General features: G+C 50.3%; 2 protein-coding genes across 4 annotated transcripts in view; one reads left to right on the top strand and one right to left on the bottom strand.

Moving 5' to 3' along the window:
* Positions 1-614, top strand: part of Zxdc (ZXD family zinc finger C) — a 32,362-nt gene extending 31,748 nt beyond the window's left edge. For all 3 annotated transcript variants that reach the window (XM_075983524.1, XM_075983527.1, XM_075983525.1), the window contains one exon: positions 195-614. In XM_075983524.1, coding sequence (XP_075839639.1) covers positions 195-281 — 87 coding nt within the window. In that variant the 3' untranslated portion in view covers positions 282-614. The remainder of the gene's footprint in view (positions 1-194) is intronic.
* Positions 615-1,852: 1,238 nt separating this feature from the next.
* On the bottom strand, positions 1,853-25,380 carry Cfap100 (cilia and flagella associated protein 100). The gene is made up of 17 exons (XM_075982006.1): positions 25,326-25,380; positions 24,376-24,481; positions 14,954-15,031; positions 13,507-13,607; positions 12,034-12,226; positions 11,128-11,195; positions 10,883-11,046; positions 10,562-10,642; positions 10,018-10,199; positions 9,654-9,689; positions 9,449-9,575; positions 7,809-7,857; positions 7,553-7,704; positions 5,094-5,229; positions 4,137-4,342; positions 3,507-3,600; positions 1,853-2,124 (listed from the first exon to the last, which is right to left on the bottom strand). Exons 2-17 carry the CDS (start codon positions 24,425-24,427, stop codon positions 2,011-2,013), a joined length of 1,833 nt encoding a protein of 610 aa, XP_075838121.1. The 5' UTR covers positions 24,428-24,481; positions 25,326-25,380; the 3' UTR covers positions 1,853-2,010.
* Positions 25,381-25,811: the final 431 nt, after the last annotated feature.

Raw genomic sequence — 25,811 nt, 5'->3', positions numbered from 1 at the left:
TTTTGTTTTTGAGGCAGGGTCTCACTATGTAGCCCTGACTAGCTGGCCTGGAACTCACAGAGATGCTTGTCTCTGCCTTGTGTTGGGGTCAAAAAAATGTTCTTTGAAGGGACAAAGTATGGGATAAGTCTTTGTTGTGCCTTCTCCTTCTCTTCCTACCCCACCCCTCTTCACTTTTCTGCTTGGTTTTGCAGGAGGTGCTTCCATCACCTGGAGGGTCTGCTGGGCTGGAGAGTGTGCAGGCACCAGGAAGCACTATCAACCTGCAGGACCTTCAGTGACAGCAGCCTGAGCAAACAAGAACATGTTTCAGGATGTGTTTCCAGACCTCAGATGATTGTGGTGTGGACCAGGAGCTCTCATGTGACTTCTGCTCAGCAGTTCAGCCTGATAATTTGAGACTTTGGGGTACATGCATGGATAGTGCTTTCATTCTGGTCCAGCAAGAGCCAGTTATGGGCTATACTCTTTGAAACTGCCTCCACAGGTTGCCCACGGTGAGACAGACACCGTGACCATGCCATGTGTTTGCATTCCAGCCTTTCCCAGGTCCCCATGGGCCTGAGCTGGGTAGCACTTGTTATATTAAAAGATTCCTGCAGTAAGTGGATGGAGCATGGCTCCCTGCTCAGGTACATCTCTGCACTATGTCTGGACAGAGCCTTCTATTGTGTGTTAACATTTTGCCCGAGACATCTAGAAATTTGGTTCTTTTCTGAGATCTTGTATGACAGACTGCTTCTTACCTGCTAGGATGGTCTTGGTGGGTGTGTTGGTCTCACTACATTGTATGCCATGGTGAAGCCAAATTCAGGCTGAGGCAAGTTGCACAGGCAGCTAGTCTGAAAGGCGATTGGGGTGGCCTGCTAATAGACCCTCTTTCTAGACTCAGACTTTAAAGTCATTTTTCTAAACTCTGTATTTGGAATTCTTGGTAAATAGTAACTTGTCTTCAGTCTCTACAGTGAGGTTCTGAATGCTGTATGTTAATGTGTAGGGCTGGAATGATAGGTGTGTTTTATGGTTGAGGTTGAAGGTAAGGATATTATGTGACTTTGGGCTTCTGTGTCTTCACAGTGATTCTGTCTTCCCAGGGGAGATGGTTGCCTTGCACATATTTATTTGTTAGTGAAGACTGGATACAGGGTCACACAGAAATGCATTTTTCTTGGGCCATTGGAGTGTGTACTTATTCAGATACTGTTTTGGTTCTGCCCCATCTGAGTTGCTTTGTTTCTTGGATTTGGGGAGGGCCCTGAGTTTGGGCATGAGTCTTCTCTGGATGGCTCTGTGGTGCCATCTACCTAGGTGCTGCTCCCTACTCAAGTAGGATTGCGAATCCTACTTGGGAAGACTTCTTTCCACAGGTCTCTCCTGTATCACAGGCCCAAGTGTAGGGACTGGACTTGCCCACCTGTCATCAGGGCCCTCCCCACTCCATGGGCATCCTGGTACCACTGTCACCTGCCTCCAGAGCCCACCTCACAGAGAAGCTTCCTTCTCCCACAGCCTCCAGGGTGTGTCTGCCAAGTGACAGAATGGGCTGTCATGTTCTGAGCACTGGAGCTTCCTGCTGCCACGCACCCAACTCTTAGTACAAATGAATAAAAGTGTTTGTGTGTCATGTACCAAAGGTTTTGCTCTGGTTTCATTAAAGGTATGTGCATGATGTTGAGATTCTTGCCCCTTCTGCCCAGCTGGCCACCAATTCTTTTGTCTCCAAGAGCAAGCAACACCCTGCCCTCCTGGGGGACAGGTTTTGAGCTTTTCTCCAAGCAGCTACCTCTGATGAGAACCATGATAGTGTTCTGTCCCTCAAACACATTTTGGGTGAAATAACAAAAGAGGAGTTCCTTCAACAGGTCACTCAGACTCCTGAGAGACATGGTTTTATTTCCTTTGAGTAAGGAGGCTGACAGGAGAGCATGAGGTGGAATTAGTCCCTCCGGCTCGCAGTCCCTGCCTTCAGTAACTACTGACCTCTTCCTGAGCCTTCAGCCAGCTCTGCTGCTAAGTGAAGAAGAAGAGCATCTCCTCCTTGTCCTTGTCCATTATTACGTGATCAGACACCGCCTTTATTTTGATGACTGGTGGATGGGAGCGGTTTACCAATCTCCTGCCTTTCTGCAGGGGCAATAAACATGGTGAGCCTATGCTGCCTATGTAGATGTTGTGCTGTTCACATGCCCTGCCATAGGGTTCAGGAAGGGGCCAGCAAAGCCTGGTCATGCAGACCAGCCACTCAAGGGTGGCAGTGGCTAACGGGACCTGGAGTGTGGGTCAGCCTAGCAGTCACCATGCCAGCTTCACGGAGCACACTTTCTGAAGGGCAAGAGTTAAAGTATTTCCTAGCTCAGGGCTTCCACTGGAGACCCTGCAATGTGACAGAACACATTAGAAGTCGGCCTGTAAAAGACAGTGATCCCTCTTAAAAGGCCCAATCCCATAACCTTCAGCTCTTTCTGAGTTAAGCTGTCTGTTCTATGTCCAACAATAGCCCCTGACCGATGGTCCTAACCAATATGTAACTCCTCCATGCTCTTTGTCACATACATGTTGAACTGAATCATGTAATATGAACCTGTCTGCCAGCCTCCCAAAACTTAGCTATCTCCTTTGTTCTTGGGTTTGCTTGGGGAGGTTCTCTGAAGGCTGCTTTCTGAAGGGGTTCCTCTGCCCTGCCATCCCTCTCATGGCAGCATGTGTTCTCTCTCTCTTCCCCTCTGCCCCCAAACCCTTCTCTTAATAAAGATCCTCTCCAGGAAGGAAAAGCCTCCCCTTCCTGCTAAGGCCCTGTTGGGTTTAGACCTCCATATATTGTCCTGTTTTCTGTCTAATGCTCTCCCTGCCATCTGAGTCCTGATCATGGCCTGGATGCCCTTTCTCCTAATGAGCTGCATCTTCTGAAGGGAATTATGTGTTCAGCTTTCTTTCTGAACTAAACACTGGGATGTTTTGTACTATCTTATTATTAATGGTGTTCATCTTTCCAAGCAATAAAATGGGCAGCCATGTTTCATAGACGCCCACCAGCTCCCCTGTCTCTCAGGGACCATGCTTGGCTCCAGGTCTGGTTTCAGGGCCAGACTTTCTGCTGTCACATCGAAAAGGCACAAGGATGCCACAGTTCTTTTTCTGTGGGGCAAGGGCTTCAGACCCCAAAGACACAGGCCTAACAACAAGCAGTTCTTTGACCTGGGGTCTGTTTGCGGGGTGGACAGAGCAACAGGACCCGGAGACTGGGTGTTCATGGGAGTTCTGTGGCTGAGCATCTGCACCTGGCAGGGGCTGTGTGAATAGCACATCTGGGAGATTGGTCCTGGTGAGGACAGCCCTAGGACAGGGCACTAGAAATGCCTGGCTTTGGAGACTATTCTACTCCAGCTTGGCACTGCAAACACCTGTCTGTTTCTTCAGGGAAGTAATTTGCCTTCAGGGAAGCCTGGGAGCTCAGGCTGGAGAGCCTAGGAGGTACACTCTAGAATGGCCCTGGAGCCACCTCTCACCTTCTTTTTTATTTCAGCTTGGGCCCTGGCTCGAGCCCGCTGCAACCGCTCCTCCTGCAGCTCCTTCTGCATCCTGACCTTCTCTTCACGAAGCCTGGAGACAAGAGGTGTCTTACAGGGACCCGGGCCTAGGAGGAACCCCTTTTCCCACTCAGACTCCAGGTCAGTCCATGCCTTCCCATATGTAGAAAATGCCCCCTCTGCCCTCCCTGTCATTCGTAGACAAATCAGCCAAAGCTTGCAGGCAAAGGCAGATAGGGGGTGCAAATGCCATACTTGAGAGTGACCTAAGGTTTAGACCACAACCCCCCAAAAGCACCTTTCCCTAGATCCACATCTTTGTCTTCAGTCCCTGTGCCCACAATCCTACACTTGGCACCTAGCTAGGACATTAGTCTTAAGGTGCTGGGACCCCAGAGGAGATGGCCCCATGCTTAGGAGAGACAGACAGACTTTGCAAATAGTTGTGTCCCATGACCCCTGCCCTCTGGAACCCACAGAGGCCTGGCCTCACATCACAGAGACCTGAGCCTGTCTCTCTGGTCAAGAAACACACAAGGGTGGATGCTGACGAGTGTCCTGCACCCAAGCCAGAGCTGCAGTCATAGAAGTTTGGTTACAGTGGCTCACCTCATGCGCCGCTCCCTCTCCTTGGCCTTCTCAGCCTGCTCAATCTTAGCCTGAGGCACTCTCTCCAGATTCTCTAGCAGCTCATCCAGCTGGTGCTCCACCACAGTCAGCATCTGCACTGTGCCCAGGTTGGCCTCCTGCTGCATGCCCACACACTTCTGATACACATCCAGCACCTTGTGGTTCAGGCTCTCCAGCAGCTTGTCCTGGGGACAGTCAGCCAGCGGTGTGGCATGGCTGCAGGCCCCGTTCACCCTCACATGATAGCCTGCCTACACCAGCAGTGATTGCTTGCCAGCCAGGATGGAACAACCACAGTGTGGGCTCAGAGAGTGGGGTGGAGCAATGGTACCTGCTTTTCTTAGCCAGAATAGCTCTAGTGCTCCTGTGGTCATGCTCTGACTCATCTCATATACCAGCCCTTCCTCCAGCTTCTTCAGCAAGCCCATCGAGGCCCAGTCCCTGTTCCAGGGAGCCATGCACTGACCCCAGCTCCCCACAGGACCACATTCTGTGAGGCCCAGGGTAGGTGAGCTCACTCCTCTTGAGCCTGTCTGACATTGAGAAAGCAGGTAGCAACTGCTATGTGGGTATTGAGTGGGTATTGTTGAGCAGCAGCAGACAAAAAGGCTTAGTCAGGCCTGGCCATAGCCAGTGCCCAGTAGCTCTTGACCAGGCAGGAGTCAGGCCCCTGAGGTGGCATCTGCCACACAAGGCACTGGGCAGTCCTGGAAAGAGCTAACACCTGAGTGAATAAATGATATTTCTGTACTAGCGTGCTGAGCTCCTGGCCTGCCCTTGTCCCTGCTATCCAGAGTCTGGGAAGCAGTGCAGGCAGCTGAGGGAGTAGGTGAGCAGACCCCTGGGGCACATGCCACTCCAAGCACACAGAGCATAGGGAGTGAGCAGGGCCTGAGGTGCTGGGCCTGGGCCCTGCTCTGAGACTCCTGTCCCTACCTGCTGGTCACCCTTATACTCCCCGAAGTGGAAAACGCGGGCTTTGAGCTGCAGCTCTGCTGCTGACTCCTCCTCCTTGGAGATTGATATCATCATGGTGGTGATCCACTGCTTCAGCAGGTTGACCTCCCTGTCCCTGCAGGGTCAGACAGTTCCCTCAGCACCTGGCTCCCACTAGGCATGACCTAGTAGGCAGAGCTCTGTCCTGAGGCCATAGGCGTAGAAGAGTGGAGGCTCTGCCCACCAGGAGTGCAGAAAGAGGAGTTACCCACCCTTTGCACCTGATGTCAGTGGAAAAGCCACTAGTCTCTTGCCCTTAACAGCATTAGCTTGTAGAATTTTGTGATGTTTGCTGAATTGAAATTCCTTCCTTTCTGTTCCTAATTTGTGAACCATGGTGTCGTTTTACACACTTGTTGGGATTCAACTTGTTTTCATCTTCTTGAGGTCTTTGTAGCCACAGTGATAAAGCACCCTGTTCTGGACCCCTCTCTCCTGAGCTGTCTGTGTCTGGCTTGGCTTTAAGGCCGTGCTGATCCCAATAGGAGACTAGGAGTGCTCCCTCCTCTTCTGTCTTTTGGAGATGGTTGAGGAGTGTTGTCATTTCTCCCTTAAATGTGTGAATGTAAGCTCTCTCCTCTCCTCTCTCCTCTCCTCTCTCTCCCCTCTCTCTCCCTCTCTCTCTCCCTCTCTCTTCCTCTCTCTCTCCCTCTCTCTCTCTCTCTCTCCCTCTCTCTCTCTCTCTCTCTCTCTCTCTCTCTCTCTCTCTCTCTCTCGTGTGTGTGTGTGTGTGTGTGTGTATGTTTTAAGACAGGTCTCTCACTGCCTGGGGCTTGCCAATGAGCTAGGCTTGCTGGGCAGCAAGTCCCAGGGATCCTCTGCCCCTTCCATCCCAAACCATAGTTATAAATGCACACCACAAAGGTACCTGGTGTGTGTGTGTGTGTGATATATATATATATATATATATGAGAGAGGGAGAAAATCAAGCACAGGTACTCCATTCCCTTAAACCCTTGAATGTTTTGTAGAATTATCTATTAACCCAGCTGGATCTAAGGCTCTTTTGCTAAATTACTATCCATTCAATTTCTTTGTTTTTCTCTTTCTCCGGAGTTGTTTTATGATTTTTTTCCCCATAAGAAAGGGTGATTGAGTTCATGGGCTGTGACTGGGAAACCACATGTAGGTGTTCCTGGGGATAACTGCTGTCTGTCACCTGTGTCCTGCTGGCAGTGTGGATGGCTGTGTTGAGGGAAAGCAGGTCCTCTGGGATGCTGAGAGGTTCCTGGCCTCTCTCCAGAGTATCTCCTTGTGCCTCCAGCCCTTGCCAGGGTTCCAGAAAGCAATTTTGCCTAACAGCTGGTAGTTCCAGCTTTATTCTGGAGGCAGCCATACTGGACCAACAAGGTGAGTTTTGAGGAACATGGCTCCCTGTCTGGACATGAAAGTCTCAACTGGGTTGAGGCCTATGCCCTGGCTGTTTCTGTTGCCTGAGCTGCCTTTGCTGGGCCTCTGGGTGGCTGGGTGCTCCCTGTACCCAGCAGACGCCTGGGACACACACTGCTTTCCTGCCTTGCCTCTCAGCTGATGTCACTGCCCCTCACATCACTCACCATGTCTTCTGCCTAGCACGTGCATCTCCTACTAGCCAGTGTGTGTCTTTCTGCGGTCGCTGCCATCCAGCATAAGTTCCCGTGAAGAGGCCTAGCCTGACCCTTGCAGGTCGTGGGCCCACCCAGAAAATTTGCTCAGAGTTTAGGGCCTTGGTGGATGAGCCTGAACAACACCCTCACCCAGTACCCCAACCCAACCTTCCCTACTCAGTCCCCTTGGGCTCTGGAATGAGCAGAGGAGGAAACTGGGATGGGGTGGCTGGTGGCCACACCCTGTAGCAGGGATTATTAGTTTGAGCATCCAGGGAGCTCCGGGTGGGAGTGAGACCAGCTCCTGCCTCCCCTGCTGCCTTGTTGACTACATCTAGGACCTTGGGTTTCTCTAGGGTCTTTCCATTGCCCTGGTCCCTTGCTGTTCTAGACAGACTGACAGACCTGTCTTCCCAGGCTCCACTAATCCCAGGATGACTCCAGAGCCTTCCCAACAGCTGTACCTCTGCTGCTTGGTGCCCACCCAAATGCTGCGGTCCCTAGCAAGGCACGTCTTTCTTTCCTCACATCTTGGGGCCAGGGGTGTGGTGTGAGGACCTCTGATACATCCCCATAGCTGAAGTGCCTTGAAGGCCAGCTTCTGGTCCCTTCCAAACCATGCCTGCCTGAGGGCCCTAGGGTATGGCGGCCTTCCACATGGCAAGGCTGGCTTCCCAGGGCCTGGGTTAATGGCAGAAGGGCTGACTGAAGGTGGTTCCAAGTTCGTGGTATCTACCCAGACCCTATACAAGGAAGGGGCAGCTGATCGTGCAATGGGGGCAGGAGTGGCAAGGGGGCAGCATGGTGACCTACATGCGGATCTGGGTGTTTTTCAGAGTGATGTTCAGATCATCCAGGGTCTCCTCCATCTCCTGTGTGTTCTGAATCAGGGACAGGTTCTGTTCCTCTAACTGTGTGAAGACATCCAAGAGCTGCTGGGGCTCAGTGAAGTACAGTTCCAGCTCCTGTGAGGGGTAGGCAGAGAGGGTGCTGTATAGGACGGGGCCTGGTGGAGCAGTGTAGAGTACTTGATTGGGGGTGCAAGAGGGGAGAGAGCCCTGCCACAGACCTCCCCATCGCTGTCAGTGTCGTCTTGTGATGGCACAGTAGGGCTTGACCTGAGGACAGACAGTGGGATCAGAGCTCCTGGACCAGTCTAGGCCACAAGTGGCAAGGGGGGAGGTGTCAAAGGACTAAAGACATGGATGGAACATGTTCCCTACCTCTCCCTTCCCCCATACTGCACCAGCCCCCATCGAGGTCCCACAGTCAAGAAACACTCAAAATTCAGTCATGAGTCCCCAGTTAGAAGACTACCTTCTCTTGGTCCACTAGCTTACTCTGCCCTGATCATACTTCCTGTACCCTCACTTACATCGTACGTACCTTCCTACTTACCATTTGTTTTGAGTGCCCCTCTGAGGCCACCTGGATTGGGTCTGGTTACCTGCCTCACTCATAGCCATTGGGCATACCAAGCTCTTCCCAGCTGACTGCAAGCAGCACCACACAGGGCAGGGACTGTCCTGAGACAGCTCACAGGGATGCAGAGGCTGCTTTGCCACCACACTGCATGGACGCCACGTCCACGTGCTTTCCAGCCCTTCCCAGTGATCCCCACCCACTCAAACTGGACTGTGCCCAGGAGCTACAGGTGTGTTATCTGGGGGGCAGGTGCCCAGGGATGTGAGGTAGAGATGGAGATATACAGGTGCATAGCTCAGCTCAGTCACTGACTCAAGGAACTTCAGGAGACTGCTGTGCCCCGCTGCTTTGAATCCACCGCCAAAGGGATATGGTCCTCTCAATTGTGACCTTGTGCAGTTCACAATCTGTCCAGTTGTGTTCACCTAGCTCCCCGCTTTTTGCTTTATTTTCTTTTTTGAGACAGGGTTTTCTATGTAGCCCTGGATGTCCTGGAACACATACTATAGACCAGGCTGGCCTCAAACTCAGAACCCACCTGACTTTGCCTCCTGAGTGCTGGGATTAAAGGCGGATACCACCACCACCCTGCCCAGTTCCCAGCTTCTCAAACTGTGGGTCCCAATCTCATGGGGGGGGGGATTATGTAGTTAAGTGTGAGGGGAAAAACTGGGCAACAGTGAAAGGTCTCCTAACATGCAATGACCATAAATAATTAAAAGTCAAACAAAGGAAGCATAATTAATCTGGGGTGTTTTGGACAGCACTCACCCATGTTGCATTGTGCATTCACTGCAGACTTGGTTCTGAGTACACACATGCACTTTTCATTGTGCATGCTGTTACACCATACACCACCAATAATGTTGCCTGGAACCACCTTGGCTCAAATCCTAGGCTCAGGCTCAAGACTACATTGCAAACTGCAAGGCTTTACTGTGCATCTAATATTCTGGGACTCTGAAATATGGGGTCTTGCTGAGCCTTCTGGGATAGCCAACAGACAGGAAAAGCTGCCCTGCCCCTGGCACATGTCTTTCATTGAGGAATAGCCCCTCCACTCTCCTTTATTGTGCTGTCATTAGGGCTACTGACTACCTCAGTCACCCCAGGGCAAGAACCAGACACCTGGGGTAGCCTTAGGGGGTGACCTTCAGCTGGTTTCCCTCTCCTCATCCTCCCCAATAGTCACATGAAATGTCTTGCCCCTCCCCTGTGACCCTGCCATGCTAGCTGTCTCCTTTAATGGCCTTTGCTTCCCCCCAGCCCCTGGAGACCACTCACAGTCTGAAGTCCAGCTCACTGTTCAGGCTGGGTTGGCTGATCTGGCCAACCTGCGGGAGGCTCTGACTGCTGGATGGGGCATGCCCAGACCGTGTAAGCTTTGGGGATTTCTTCAAGCTTTGAACTTCTGGGGAGAAGAGCGGGGAAGGTTTGTATGTGCCCTTGGCATGAGGTGTGTGTCCCTTCTGGACTGGGGCAGTCATACCTTTCCACAGCAAGGCTATCTTGCTTTTGCCAGACCCTACAGGAAGCAAATGAAAACCCCATCAGACCATTGCTGGACCCAGACTTTCCATGGTAATTCAGGCTCCCAGCCCAGGAGAAGAAGCAGAGAAATGCTTGGGAAGAGAGCCCTTGGTTTGACTGGAAAGCTCATGTCCCTGTGGGAAGGCTTGAACTGTGAGCTCCTTGGGTGTTCAAAGTAGGTACTCCTATGTGTGGAGCCAGTCATGAAAGAAAGGACCAGATGGGGTCCCATATATACAGGGTTCCTTCAAGCTGGGTACAGGTTCTCTAAACCACTACCAGGATCCACCCTTGGGGGGTGGGCACCCTTCTCTTTGCCCTACCTTTTTCCCCTAATAAGGTGGCCGTGCTGCTCTCCTTGGTGGACTCCCCAGGCTCCTTGGCCTTTTTAAGAGCTTGGCGCTTCATCTCCTGCTCTTCTAACCACTCCTTGGGTGACAGCTTGTACAGGAAATCCTTGTAGATCTTGTAATGCTGCAAAGTATCTTCGAATTTGGAGATTTCACTAGGCTCAGAGAGAAATGCAGAAAGTTAGGCAGTGTCCGCCACCAAGTCCTAGCTAGAAGCAGGTGGGAAGGGACCCTGCCCTGCAGGAGTCAGAACAGTCAGGATTTCCTAAGTTGTGACCCTCTGTGACCTACAGGGTCTTCATCCACGGGGATAAAGGCTGCTACTCTCAGCCTGGACCACAATGGTCCTGTGTCCTGATGGTGTGGCCTCAAGAGAGCCACTGAGTCTCAGAATCATCAACACCCATAAAACAGGCCACAGCTTCCCACAGAGTTTGAGTGCTTGAGAGGCCTTTGTGGTCCTAGGTAACCCTTGAGTCCAGTGAAATGACAGAGAAAGGTGCCCCCTGTACTCTACCTTTTGATGGCCATGATCTGGCTTGTGAGTTCCCGGATTTCAATGATCTTTTCCACCTTGATCTTGGTCTCTTTCTCAGCCCTGGGGAACCAAGAGACCAATTTAATGGATCATTAAAGATCAATCAGAAATGGATGAAGCCATTGCCTTGGCCTCGGGCACAAGTCAGGTGGGGAGATAGGGGTGTAGCTAGGGGTAATGACCATAGGTTGAAATCAGGGCCTGGCTAGGGCTCAAGGTTCAGGTCCAGGTAAGATTGGAGTAGAACTGGTTCGGGTGTGGGTTTTCACTTGGCAAGGTCACAAGGGCCTGACGGCTCACAGTCTCATGGCCTGCACTGAGCTGCGGTCATTCTCCCTGAGGAACTCATCAAACAAGTTTGCATCCTTCTCCAGGAACTTCTCAGCTCTCTCCAGCCTCCTCTCCTCCCGGGTTGCCAGCATTTCTAGCCGCTGGATTTCGTTTCGCTTCATTGCCACGGCATACTGTGAACCATTAGAGCATGAAGGTACCTGGGTGAGCCAGAGCCAAGCTACAGACCCTCAGCTGGATATAGCCATTCCCACCTGGAGGAGGAACATGTTTCGCTTCTGTTGCATATAGTCATTCAATGTTTCAGGCTCCACATTCTTATCTGCAACAAGACCCAGAAGGTGAGTAGGGGAGAGAGGCTGGAGCCCAGGCTGGAATTAGGTACCTAAGACAGAGGAAGCTGGGGTCCTGCTGCCTACCCAGGGTGTTACAGTGATGATGGGGCTGAAAAAGGGGGAGAAAAGGCTCCCTCAGCATATAGCCAACCTCCCACATCTGTGTGGTGCTTCCTTGGATTCAACCAATGGAACAGTATATGGAAGAGAAACATATTTGCACTACAGCTAAACAGAATTCCTTTGTCACTACAAACAACTGTCCACATAGAATGCATATTGAGTCCACAATGTATAGATATATGGATGACTTAGAGAATACAGGTGGGCATAAATATAACTTGAACATCACTGTGGGTTCTGATACCAAGGGGGCTTCAGGAAGTTGTCCCCTGGGATGCTGAGAGGTGACTGCTAGGCTCCACATGGTTGGTGACTATCTGCCTTGGGCCTCTCTTATGATAATACCCCCACAACTCATGAGGTTGGCATAGAGAGAGGAGTCCAGTGGTGGCCATGACCTATCAAAGCTGCAGTGTGACCAAAATGACCAAGACCTGGAAGGCAAATTTCAGTTATGACCTCCTCACTGTAGCTGAATTGCCCGTTGCCTGTGATTGGCTGGTTGTTGGGTGGGCCTAAGCCTCTACAAGCGGAGCTTGCTCTACTGGTGCAGACCATGCGGTCTCAGTGTGATCAGCGTGTCCTAGAACTGTGGCCCAGCAAGACAGAGCTCTCCAAGGTATGTGGTGTCAGACACACAGAGAGAGGGCCTTTCTTAATCATCCCATATTCCTGCTCCTGCACAAGGTAGGGGTGCTATACCTTGGGTCATGGCCAGCTTCCAGGCAGTGTTGTTGCGAAAAGAGTGCAGCTGTCGGGCCTCAGCCATCAGCTCCTGGTCCTCTATCTCATCTTCTAGCTGCAGCTCCCGGCGCAGGCTAGTGTGCTTGGCGGACACCTTGGATGCGTATGTCATCTTCTGGTGCACCCTCAGCATCTTCTTTTGTTCACGTTCCTGTGGGGGTGACAGGCAGTCAATGGATCCAGGGTCTTGTCAGATGCATGTCTCCAGTGCCAGATGCATGTCTCTAATGCCAGAGGCTGAAGGGGTCCACACATAGGGAGACATGCACACACTCATACATACACCTGTGCTGAGCACTCTGTTGCTGGTGCTCTTAGAGAGGCTGTGGGCTCTTGCACACACCCTCTAGGGTTGAACAGGACAATGACCACCTGAGGATGGGACTGGGAAGAGGCAGCTATACCAAACACAGGTGCCAGTTCAATGTGCAGCCAAATAACAAATAGTACTAGCATGGCATGGCTAAGAGATGATCACCTGTCCCTTCACCCAAAGTCCCCTTTAACTGAGGCCAAGAATTGCTAAAACTGACAAAAGGTTTAGGGAACTTAAACCTGTTTCCAAACGGCTAGTAATTCCCTCTGCAGGATGTCCTGTCAGCTCGCTGGAAGCTTACTGGCTGGCTCCACTGCCCTGCTCCTGTGTGCTACCCACAGGGAGCTCTCATGATCTATCTATAGATACTCCCTGTCTATAGCAGCTCTCAAGCCTAAGTGCTGTCTAGCATTGTAGGCTTTGCAATGAAGTCTCCCCATTCAGAAAGATTCTCAGCATCAGTCTGTTTTCTGCTGGGACCCACCAGTTGCCACAATCCATTATCTGATAATCCTGAAGAATCTCAGCTGGGTACAAGGGTGTGGTACTCGGTGAGGAGGGGTGCAGCAGGTGAGGAGGGGTGTAGCAGGTGAGGAAGGGTGCAACAGGTGGGGGAGGGGTGCAGCAGTTAGAGAAGGGGTGCAACAGGAGAAGGGGTGTGGCAGGTGGGGAGGGGTGCAGCAGGTCGGGGAGGGGTGCAGTAGGTGAAGGAGGGGTACAGTAGGTGGACTGCATTGTCTGGGCTTGTCTGCTGTTCTGTTTTGGGCCTGTGGGATGCAGGACTGCCCTGGATCCAGGTCACATGACTAAAACAAGAGGCAACAAGCTGGGATGCAGGTAAGACGGGGGAGGGACATGAAGAATGCTGGGCGAGAATGGCATTCCACAAGGGGAACGGGGAACGCGGGAGAGGTAGAGAGCAGCGGGGAAGCCACCTGACTGAGGCCCAGTCAGAGACGATGGAGAGAGAGCCAAGCAGGGTCTGCACTTGACTTCTTAGGGAAAGCGAGTGCTCTGGACTGAGTAGGTTGAGGAGGGAAGCATTTACCTGAGACAGGAGGAACAGAGGGCAGGGAAGCTTCTCAGAAGAGGCTGGCCCAGGCCCAGATACTTACTGCAATGGCTTTATTCCGCTCCTGCTCTCTGAACAAGAAGAAATCCACATCCCCTGACATGTGGAAAGGGTTACTTGAGGGGTCAGCTATAGTCACATGCCCTGGAGAAGGAAAAAATAGCTCATGTCTCAGGGTCCTCGTGACTTTCTACTCCTCACGGGATACAGCACCACACCAGTATCTTCTCCTGGGTCCTTAAGTCCCGTAAACTTGCCTCTGTGGTTTATCTTAGGGGAGCTGGTCTCCTGCCTGGCATGTGTCTCACCCATCTGCCCCTGGCCTGGTGTGAAAATCCCAGCAAGGCTCCATTCCCAGAGAAAGGAAGCCAGAGCCTCTGGCCAAAAGTGATGGAACTGAACTGGTTTCCTATGGGTAGGGCAAGTGGGGTACAGGCCAGGCCAACTCCTGGAGGCCCCAGAGAGATGGGCAGAAATCCATCCAGGGAACCAGAAGCAGGCCCCAAGCCGGGGCTCATGCTGGTCATGCCTTTCTCCTCTACACTGAATCAGATCCTAGTGTGAGTTCCAGGGGTCCAGGAAGTCAGAGGGTGAATGGCACACAGGGTCCCCCGGGTCTCCATCAGGGTGAAAGTCCAGGACAACTGTGGAAGGCAAGAGGAATACTGGTGTAGTACAGACTGTTAGAGAGCTCTGGGAGAGAGCAAGGGTGTGTCTGCTTTCAAAGACCTCTGCAGCCACACTTAAGGCCACATGGAGTTTTGGTCAATGGAATGTGAGCCAGAGCTGTTCAATGGGACCACTGGGATGGCCCGATCCATCTGAGGCTGAGGAATGAGCGCGTCGTGTTTGTAGTGAATTAATTGATGTGGGAAGACTCAGCCCGTCATGGGCAGTACCATTCCTTGGGTTTGGGACCTGGATTGAACAAGAGTGGAGAAGATTCACTCCAGGCTTGCAAGCCTGCATTGATTCCTGGCTGCTCTTGGCTGGCAGTTTTCAGTTCCCTCTTCCTTGGAAGCTAAGAAAAGCCCTTTCTCCCTAGTTGATTTTGAGGGAAGGGGCGCATTTTGTCAGTAATAGAAAACAAGGGCTGGGAGTTTTCTCTTTTGGGTTCCTTTCTTCCTGCCTTGAGTCAGACACGGTTGTGCATATCAGCCTTCCCATGACCATGAGACAATCTTGTATTTGAAAATTCTGGTGAGACAGAAAGACTTAGGACCTGGTCACCCGGATGCCTTCTCAGGGTTTTGAACCTCAGATCTGACTCATTTCCCACTGATTACTCCACTACCAACCCTCACGTTTCTGTTGAGTTTTGCCTAACAGGAAGATTAACACCCCCCTCTGCTCTGCACCTTGGAAACCAACCTGACGCACCCTAGGAAAGGGGCCATGCACCCCATTCCACCCTGCACCCTTGAGGCCAACCTGTTGCACCCTAGAAAAGGGACCGGGCTTCGCCTCACCTACCCTGCTGGGGAAACTACCTTTGCTTTTCTTTCGAGGTTTCTTTTTATCTTCAACGAAGGAAGAGGAGCTGTTGTTCATGAACTCCAGGGTGCTTTCTGGTGAGACACAAAAGCAACGTGAGAGCCACAGCGATGGTGCCCTGGCCCTGAGAGCTGTGAACACACAGCGAGGGTGGTGGTGCTGGATTCCAGATGCTCAAGGCGCCAGCTTAGCCACCTCTCTGAGCCTCCAGGTCTACAAGTGAGATGCAGATGCTGGCTTTGCTGAGAAGTAAGACTGTATAAAGCCATGAGCATCCCTTTCCTGAAAACTGGCAGGAGGCAGCTGCTTCATGTCTTCCCTTCCCTCAGCCCCCTTGATATCTCCCTGTAAGCAATGTGCCACTGACCCCTCCCATGGCGTAATGGAAATGTCAATATCACATTCCTTGGGAAGCCCCACCCCCTCCCATCTGGTAAGGGTTTTGCTAACCTGGCCCTGTTACAAGAAACCTAAGGTGAAGGGCCAAGTTCCCTGAGGCTGGTTCATATCTTTCTTCAGGTGATTCAGGCATTGAGGTCCAGCTGCTTTACTGACCTTGTCACCTGACACCCACAGCAAAGGACCTTGCAGGCCCCTCCCAAGACAACTAGGACTCCAGCATCCTGGAGCCCCAAACCCTACCAGGGGAACCAGAAGAGAGTAGAACTGAGCTGTGAGGGTAAGTCAGGAATGACTGTGGTCCCCAGTGCCCTGGGATGGAGGAAGTCAGACCTGAATGGTCCCAGGTGGAAGGGTAAGAGTGAGCAGAGCCCTGGAGGCCCAGCAATGTGTCTGAGCACAGGAACACTCAATCTGAAGCCTGGGATACTACAGGACTGAGTACAGTTTCACCGTAGCAAAGGATGGGGCAGATGAGGGGTGAGCTATCCTGTGTTCCCCAGAGCTCCCTCCTGACTACTTCCTAGAGTCTATGGGAAGTTTTCCTGTAGTAACATTTGATTATCCCGTCATAAAAATTAGAAGATACTAAAAGCTAAACACTAAACACAAACACAACAAAGCGAACCAAAGTCAAAACTGTACTTCAAATCTTCATTCTTAATTGAAAAAGAAAGCCATATGCATTGTCAAAAGTTGCCAATTTTAAGGTTGAGAAGCATTCTCACCCATTCTTTCTGTTCAACAGAGGTATTTTCCCAGTGAGAGAGTCTTCCCTGTGTCCTAAGCTGGCATCAGACCCACAAGGGTGCTGTATCTCTAGTTTATCTACATATATCTCCTGTATATCTAGTTTATCTAGGTAACTCTAGCTTATCTGCATATATCTTCTATATCTCTAGTTTATCTAGATATATCTCCGTATATTTAGTTTATATAGATGTATCTCCTAGTTTATCTAGGTAACTCTAGCTTATCTGGATATATCTTCTATATCTCTGGTTTATCTAGATATATCTCCTGTGTCTCTAGTCTCTATAAATACATCTCCTGTGTCTCTGCTTTAAAAGAAGACTTGAGGGCTGGCAAGTTGGTTTAGCAGTTCAGAGCATCAATTACTCTTTCAGAGAACCCACATTCGGTTCTCAGCACCCAAATGGTGGCTAACAACCATCTGTTATTCAAGTCCCAAAGAATCCAACACCTTCTTCTAACCTCTGAGGGCATCAGGCACACACATGTGCGTATAAGCAAGCAAAACATCCAAACAAATAAATCTTTTTAAATTTTATCAAGAGTACATTAATTTGAGGAAGAGGAAAGGGGTGAATCTGGGATGAATATGATCAAAATACATTCTCATAAATTCTCAAAGAATTAAAACATTTTAAGGGCTGTAGAAATATCTTGAGAGTTAAGAATGATTCTTGCTCTTTGCCACCTGTGACTCCAGCTCCAAGGGAAGCCCTCTACTGCCTCCCAGACACCTGCATGCGTGTGATAAACACACTTATACATAAATGCAGGTCAGGCGCCAGCATCGCTTTGGGACTGTCATCAGTGCCCGGGATGAGCAGCCCCTGCGTTGAAGCTTTGTTTCTAAGGAACATTCTAGCACCCACCAGCTTAAGGTGACGGGCCCTGTAAGACAACCGAAGCTGACAGCAGACGGCTCACCTGCCCACAACCTTTACACTCTCTCCCGAGTTATGTCCCTTGCACTGATTTCTGACTCACTTCACTATAGGAAGTTCATGTGAGCTGGCCATAGAGGCACACACTTTTGATCCCAGTACTTGGGAGACAGTCTGGCCTATAAAGAGAGTAACAAGGCAGTTAAGACCCTATCTCAAACAAAAATGTCCATGTAGCTACTCTCATGGCAGAATGGGTGTTTTAGGGTTTCTATTGCTATGATGAAACACCATGACCAAAGTAACTTGTGAGGAAACGGTTTATCTCATCACAGTCCCACATCATAGTACATTAAGGAAGAAAATCAGGACAGGAACTTAAACAGGGCAGGAACCTGGATGCAGAGGCACATGGAGGATGCTGCTTACTGACTTATTCATCCTGCTTTCTTATAGGACCCAGGACTACCAGTTGTTGGTGGCTTTATTCATTAATCAATTAAAGCAACATATACATAGAAGGGCCTCCCACACCAACCAGTCCAGGAGTACCACCATCCACAATGGGCTGGGCCCTCACTTATCAATCACTAGTTAAGAAAATGCCTTACAGTGGGATCTTATGGAGGCATTTTCTCAATTGAGGCTCTCTCCCTTCAGATGTAGTTGTATCGTCTAGCCAGGGCAATGGGTCACTCCGGTCACCAGAATCTGTGTTCTGAGACCAGAGTTACAGATTCTGGTGATCCGCCAGCCTCTTCCCAGTAACCACACAGAGACTTAATATTAACTATAAATGCTCAGCTGATAGCTTAGGCTCCTTTTTAGCCAGCTCTTATAACTCTTATAGCCCATTTCTGTTAATCTGTGTGCTGCCCTCGTTCATCTCAAGTACCTACTTCCCATTCTGCTCTCTCCTTGTAACTCCACCCTCCTCCCAGCATCCTCAGATTTTCTCTCCCACCTAACCTCTTCCTGCCTAGTTGTTGACCAGTCAGCTCTTTATTAATAATGAGAGCAACACATTTTCACAGAGTACAAAAGGATTTCCCCTTTTTTGTCTAAAATTATATACAACAAAAGCAGTTATCAAGTTTTTGCAAAAAACAAAGAAAATACTCTATTGTCTATCTTATCTTTGTAAGTCTAAAGTTTTATACCTAATTTACCTTAACTTATAACTAAGGAAAACTTTCAGTCTATTTAGTTTTTCACTCCATCAGAGACCCCGGAAGGGTGTAATATTACCTGTTTTTTAATATATAGTTTTAGTATGTTAAAGTTAAAAACCTTACTTTTTAATTAAAAAAGGGGGGGAATGTGGAATATTTCTTTATACTGTGTAAATATACATCACTATGATTGGCTTAATAAAAAAGCTGACTGGCCAATAGTTGAACAGGTAGAGGTTAGGCGGGGCTGGCAGACATAAAGAGACCACGAAGAGGAGGAGGAGTCTCAGAAGCCATGAGGAGATGCAGAGGAAGTAGGAGATGAACTTGCTGTTCTGGGGAAAGGTGACAAGCAACATGGCAGAGCATAAATAAGAAATATGGGTTAATTTAAAATTTAAGAGTTACTAGCTAGTAACAAACCTGAGCTACAAGTAATAAGTCTCAGTGTGGTTATTTGGGAACTGGTTGGTGGGAGAGAAAAGTCGTCTAAACATGGCTTCTTCCATAAACAGGTATTTCATGTTGGTTCTTGGAACTGCGGAGACAGTTTTGTTTTGGACAGGAGGGTAGAGGTGGATGACAAAGTCAGCTGTGCAGTTGTCTTTGCATTTATTGGTTCAGATTGTCTATTTTATGTGTCTTTTAATGCAACTTAAAATCTATGTCCATGGCTCATTCACATGACTCGCACACAGCCCCTGGGAGTATTTTCAGTCTTTTACCATTTCCCAACTTTGCGATGGGTTCTGTGGATCACCAAGCACTATTGGCCCAGGTCTCTTGCACTGCCACCACTGCACAGCCCCAGGCTCTTCTCTGCACACTCCTGCCTCTGAGGACCCACCAGCAGACAGGCCTCCACAGCCACTCTGGGTCCACTCAATCTCCTGAGCACTCAGAGCGCCCCCTGGTGGTCAAGAGGAAGCTGTTATTGGTGCAACCAAGGCAGTCCTTCATGCAAATGAGGGACTGCCAAAGGAAAGTATAGTTGGTGAAAATGCCACATTCCCTTTCTGGATTTAGATACAAGGATGCACCCTGCTCTAGACTTGGTGCAACAGTAGCAGAAGGCTGCAGCGGAGGTGGGGCCGAGAGGGGTGAGGGGGGCTCCAATGTGGGCAGAGTAGACAGAGACCCCGAAAGACAATAGAAACAGGGGTAAGGTTGAAACCCAGGGAAGAGAAACTGCAGCCAGGCAACAAGAGGAGTTCCTAGAAAACACCAAACACCGAAGGCTGAGGGCAGGAGTTGCAGTGCTGAAGCTCCCTTCTCATCTTCGTGCAGCCTCTGGGATGTACCTTGCCTGCTTCTTCTCCTCCAGGAGTTGGGCTCATGAAGAGCAAACAATCAGGATGTCCCTACTTCAATCAGTGGGGGAACCCTCCCTGACCCCATTGACTTTTCACCAAACAAGACTGTGACTGCTTTTCCTCGGGGTGCCCTCTCATGGCCAAGAGACTTATGGGACCGGAAACAGTTTGCCATTCAGGGGGCCCGAAAGGTTCCCAAGGGAGAGAAGGCTGTTACCAGATCTTCATGGAGCCAATGTGGCTTATCCTCTGCTCACGTGCCTCACCCCCAAACCCTTGCTTCCCGGGCTGCCCACCAATGCAGACCAGCAGTCCTGATCTAGAGGCTTCTCTTGACATGACTACTGAACTTTCCTCTAAATAAAAAGACCATTTGGGGAAGTTTTGCTGGGCCTGCCAGCAAGAGACCATCATAGCTGGACTGTTGGATCATATTAAAAAGGGGAGGGGAAAGGTGATGGAGCCCTCACCAGAGTATCCAGCCACCCCTCCTAACCAGCTTCTATAGACATGTATAGTCTTGGGTCTTGGGAGAGGGGGGCTCCATCTATGTGATATAGGAAAGCCATCATCTCGCCTTTGGGGAAAACACCCACCCTCCTGGAAGTAACCCCTCACCCAGGCTCTACATTAGTGGTTCTCCATCTCCCTAATGCTGTGACCCTTTAATACATTTCCTCATGTTGAGATGACCCCAACCATAAAATTAAGTTTATTGATACTTCATAACTGCAATTCTGCTACTGTTAGGAACTGCAATGTAAATATCTGTGTATTCTGGTGGTCTTAGGCAACCCCTGTTCAGCCTCCAAGGGGGTCAACAGCCACAGATTGCTAACCACTGCTTTATAAGGAAAACCCATAAACCCGTTGGTTCCAGACGAACTTTAGTGGAAACATACCTCAGTTTGATGTTGGTGACCTTGGTAGAAGGGAGTAGATACTGTTGGTGTCTCTCTCTGGGAAGGGATTTTAGTCACAAGATACTAAAATACTTCAGGAACTATCTGTCCTTTGGCAAGGGACTTGCAGATCAGAGGCATTTTTGTTTCATGGATCTCTAAGGCATAATAATTAAACCTTGAAATGTAACTTTGGCTCTTACTCCTGTCTCAAAGCACATACACACACAGAGAGAGAGAGAGAGAGAGAGAGAGAGAGAGAGAGAGAGAGAGAGAGAGAGAGAGACAGAGACAGAGAGAGGGAAAGGCTGGAAGCATGACAGCCCTAGGAGGGGTGCCTTAAGTTTCTGATGGAGCGTCATGTGCCAGGGAGACCAAAGTGACCTTATCTTCTAGAAACCTGGGCCAGGTTAATTGCTGATAGAGCATCAGGTGGCTGAGGGTCAGGCCACTCCCTCAGCCCCAGTGACTCTTGCTCTAGGACAGTTAGACATTGATCTGACATTTTGAAATCTTTGATAGAGTATTAAAAGACAGAATTTAGAAAGAACCCCTATAGCTTAACCACAAACCATAAAGAACCCATCCCCAAGTGGGCAAATGACAGCCACTAAGACCTTGACAATAGAGAAGTTACAGTCAACCCCCAGATGAGACGCCACATCGCTTGCATTATGGCCACTTGTCAACAAATGGCAAATGCAGTGACAATTGGTGTTGCCAAGGACGAGGACCGGGAGCAGTGAAGACATAGCTACAAAGAAAGCAGCCTGGCAGTTCTTCTGAAGAGCTCAGAACCAAATGCACATCTCAAAGCCATTCTAGTCCTAGATTCTGCATCACAAGGAAGATGAGGCAATGAAATAGGGCATGGAGTAGAGACAAAGGCAGTGAGGCCAGGGTCCCAGTGTGTGACCCCACCCTCACCCCGTAGGCTTCAGTGTCTCAGTGTAGACTGGGTGAGGAAGACCTGTTCTGTCTGCACACCTCTCCACTGTGAGCTGACTGCAGACATGTTCAGATGACACGCCAAATCTGGGTACCAAGGGCTGAGGCAGAGCCCAGATTTTGCTGTTCCTTAGGGTACCACAGCATATCCTATGCATGTACATTCATGCCCCCGCATGCATGTTCTCGCACCCCTGGAATCAAAATAAGAATAGCCAAGGACCTGGTGGTCCTGGGTTCTATATGAAAATGGTATGAACAAGCCAGTAAGCAGCGCTCCCCCAGGGCCTGGGCATCAGCTCCTGCCTCCAGGTTCCTGCCCTTCATAAACTCCTACCCTCTGAACTTTGGATAATGAGCTGTTAGATGGAACTGCGAGTGAAATAAACCCCTTCCTTCCAAGTCGCTTTGGTCATGGTGTTTCATTGCAGCAATAGTGGGCTGGTATCTCAGCGGCTATTGGCTGAAGGAGCAGAAAGAGCTCCCACAACACCTGACTTTATATTTTATTTTTAAAAACACTAGCCAAGAGCCATCAGTGCCCAGACACTGGGAGAATGGTTTCTTGTCCTATTTAAGGAGCAGAGTAGAGGAATAGTACCCCCAAAGAGGGAGAGCTGATTATACTGCCTCCCCAAAACTCAGAAGCGCCTCCTATGTCTCCCCTCTTTTACCCACACAGTGGCTGACACCATCAGGGGCCTGGTAACAGATGTGTGAAACAGCTGTGGTCTCACAGTTACCCCTGATGCACAGGATATGTGGACGGGAGTGCATTGTGAGCCACAGATGTGGATGACCAGCTTTGTCCATCGGTGGTTACAGGCTGACTTTGGATGGTTAGTGAGCTGACTTGACTAGGTTTATGTCAACTTAACACAAGCTAGAGTCATCCGAGAAGAGCGAACCTTGATTGAGAAATTGCTTCCATAAGATCTAGCTTATAGCCCGCATGGCATTTTCTGAATTAGTTATTGATGTGGGAAGGCCCAGCCCATTGTGGGTGTTACCACCCTAGGAAGGTGGTTCTGGGTGCTCTAAGAAAGCAGGCTGAGAAAGTTACGAAGGGTAAGCCAGTAAGTAGTACTTCTCCATGCCTCTATGTCAATTCCTGCCTCAAGGTTCCTGCCCTGACTTTCCTCAGCTATGGACTGTACCTGGAAGTATAAGAGGAACAAACCCTTTCTTCCCCAGCTTGTTTTTGGTCATGGCGCTCATCACAGCAGTGACCTTCTGAGACAGCCAGGTTGCAACTCCCAGGATGCAGTGCACTCTCTGAAAGCCGGGTTCCTCTGAGCTGCCTCATGAAGCTGCTGTTCCCAGCCCTGCCCACCAGAGAAGGTCTGCCCATCTGACCCTACCTGGTGGCCATGAGTGAAGCTCTTTACAGATAGGGGCCTGCACCACAACCTGGCTTCCAGGAAAACGATTTTGGCCATTTAGTCAAAAACCCTCTATCATGAGGGTCAGGTTCTGAGCTAGATAATCTCAACCGTGTATCCCTGAATGGGGCCTGTACTAGCTAGCTGCTGAGGCAGTAGGCTGGTCCTTCAGTCCCAGCCTCTACAGGAAGGTGTGGTCAGCTCTGGACTCCCTCTGACCTCCCAGCTGACTTAGGCAAGCCAATCCCTGGTGGCCTAGTTTTCTACACACTCCCCAACCCTCAAGCCTTTCAAGCTAACACCTGCTATTTTGCCTCAGTGCTACAGGATTGCCTCCAACTTCACAACCCCGCCCAGGTCCCTCTTACAGGAGGATGGCGTCTTCTTGTGGTAGTGGAGTTTTCCTGTACTGTTTTGTGTTGAGAGGTGACATCTATTTCAGCCTTTATTTTTAAATACTTCCAGACAAGAGAGAGGAGAAGAGAGAGATAGTGAATATGGGGGCGGGAGACTCTAAGTATCCTTGTAGGAGCAAGTATGCATAATAGTTTGTTTTTTGAAAATACACAGTGTCCATTGTCAGCAGCTGGTGATGAAGCACATTCTGCTCAAGCTGTGGGATTTTGAATCTGCTGGAAAGTATGAAATGTCTCCAGTTTTTTGTTTTGATAGCTTTTTTTTTAATCAGGGTCTCAGTACGTAGCTCAGGCTGGCCTCAAACTCCCGATCCTCTTGCCTGATTTGCCCCAGTGCTGGAATTACAGGTATGCACCACCCCTCCTGAGAATGCTCACTGTGGGGGCTCGTGGGAAAAGCAGAGTGCAGAAGGGCATTTTTATTGTGTGCTTGAAAGGACACACTGTGGGCACAAGTTTCTGCTTGGATGTGCACAGAGCTTGCTTGGAGGGGTGTCTGCGCATCACCACAGCGTCCTGGGGAGATGTTGGGGGTAGGCTTTCAAACAGCTGTGTGGGGGAGCAAAAATATACTTTTGAAGCTTGAACCACGGAGGACTTGCCCAAAAAATACATTAAATTGGGATTTAAAAGCTGAAGGGAGCAGAGAACACAGGGACAATGGCACTGTCCACCTGACAGCCTCCCTAGGTGCCACCCTGGGTGAGCACCTATAGCGTGCATGTCATTTGGCCTGAGAAGGGACATTTCACCCATACTGGGACCTCCTCCAGGCTCAACGTAGCAACCACAGCAGAAGAAAGTGGAGAGACCTGCTTCTGTTCTGGTTTTCTCTCCTGACCCACAACTGTCTGCAATGTCTTCTTTCAAATCCACGTGCTCAAGTCTGTATCTCCATAGCACCTTAGAATGTGACCTTGCTTGTAAATAAGGTCATTGCAGACGTGTTTGCAAAAGTTGAGGACATTCTGTGCTAATAAAAGGGACACCGAGGCACAGACCCACACAGGAGGAACACTATGGAAGTGTGGAGGCAGAAATGGGCGGAACCCTTAAAGCCAAGGGCAGAGAGGCCTGGGTCAGAGTCTTTCCCAAACATCAGAAGGCACCAGCCCTGTCCATCTTCCTGTCACTCAAGGCCACAGAAGCTGTGCAACAGGCTTTTATCCCTGGTGGATCTGCATCACCTCACTGTCCCGGGCTCCAGGGTTCCTTTCGACCTCTGGGAGCTGCCAACCAGCTCAGTACTTACTGTCATTGACCACTTTCAGAGGGGGCACAGAGGAATGTGCCTCGGACGCCATGGCTGAGGACCAACCGGTGAGCAAAACTTGGCCTTAGCTGAAGGAGATTCTCACCTGGGGAGAGACACCGTATGTGAGTGGGGGGTCTCCAAACCCACAGCCCACCTTGACCCTGAGTGGCTGACAACAGTTGGCATTTCCGCTATGTGGCCCACCACTGCCTATCCTAACACAACCCTGTATTCAGGTTTGGTAGGATGCACTGTCCCCGGCCTAGGCACAGCTCAGCTGCCAGGATCTTCCTGTTCTTAGAACAGCTTTGGTCTGCCTGGGCCTCTGTGCAGCCTCTCACCTGAGGTTAGGGGTGGGGTGGGGGTAGGGTGGAGGCTTCACTCTTTAAATTCAGGCTCAGATGTCACTCTGGGAGACTTTCCTGCACCAGTGCATGTAAAGACCTTACATTTTCTTCTTTATGGGTTCAAGTGGTTACCACTTAAAAGGCTTTTAGTGCCCGTTTCTCCCAGAATGCAAGCCGCGTGAAAACGAGGCCTGTATTCCACCAGTCAGAGTCCCTGACCGTGTCCTGGGCATTCTTCAAATAGAAACAAGTTTTCCTGTCTGCAGAGGCTCAGCCAGAGTTCTTAACCATCCCCAGGAAGGGTTGGGGATGGAGCCTAGGGTTACTTGCAGTTTGAACTATTCCCTCCCGGCCTCAGTCCCTTTAGAAGAGGAAATAGCGGCCGGAATCCAGCCTCCTAACACCCTGAGTTCCTTCTGCCACGCCATGCCCTGGGGCAAGTTTGCAGCAACAAGGGAAGGGTGCTTAAATTAGGCCTGCCAGAAAGGACGTGGAAAAGAGCAAAAAGGGGGCAGAGTCTTGCAAAGGGTGCTGGATTTCGGGTCGGCACCCCATGACCACCCCGCCTGGAGTCCCCAGCCAGGCCCTGCGCACACCCACCAGCCGCGCGCACACTCGGCTCGCTCCGAAGTCTCAGTCTGCAGAGTGAGTTCTCAAGTCTTCTAATCCTGAACTGCGTTTAAAATGCCAAGGCAACCACTCTCACAAGAGCTGTGATGTCACAAAGCCCCGGAGGCGGCCCCGGGCACCCAAGGTGGGCGGACGCAGAGTCCTGTGCAGGAATGTAGCCGCTAAAGAGCTAAAAACCGAGACAGGGAAGAGACAGCCACCAGGAGTGAAGCCAAGTTTGGGTTGTTGCAGCCCCGGGCAACAACCGACGCAGCAGTGTCCGCTCCCCCTCCCTGCGATTCTCCTGCCCACCCTTAAGGAGTTTGCTGCAGCTGGGGTACACCCAGCAGCCTGGCTCCTCAGGGGATGTTTAGGGGTCTTCGGAGTTGGGGCGGGAGTCTAGAGTCATTCTCCAGAACAGTCTACAGGCGAGGAATGTGTTAAAGATAATCCCTCTTAGCTTCTGGCTCTACTGAA

Source organism: Microtus pennsylvanicus, chromosome 8 (genome assembly GCF_037038515.1).
Source record: "Microtus pennsylvanicus isolate mMicPen1 chromosome 8, mMicPen1.hap1, whole genome shotgun sequence".
NCBI classification, from domain to species: Eukaryota; Metazoa; Chordata; class Mammalia; order Rodentia; family Cricetidae; genus Microtus; species Microtus pennsylvanicus.
The sequence above is the reverse complement of the archived record's forward strand: the minus strand, read 5'-3'. Positions and strand labels throughout refer to the sequence as shown.

Bases quoted from the DNA above. Each gene is read 5' to 3' on its own strand.
- Cfap100 (XM_075982006.1), bottom strand. From the start codon at position 24,427: ATGGCGTCCGAGGCACATTCCTCTGTGCCCCCTCTGAAAGTGGTCAAT. The intron at 11,196-12,033 runs GTATAGCACCCC...GTCTTGTTGCAG, and splicing joins GAAGCTGGCCATGACCCAAG to ATAAGAATGTGGAGCCTGAA. The intron at 3,601-4,136 runs GTGAGCCACTGT...TCTTGTCTCCAG, and splicing joins GAGAGGGAGCGGCGCATGAG to GCTTCGTGAAGAGAAGGTCA.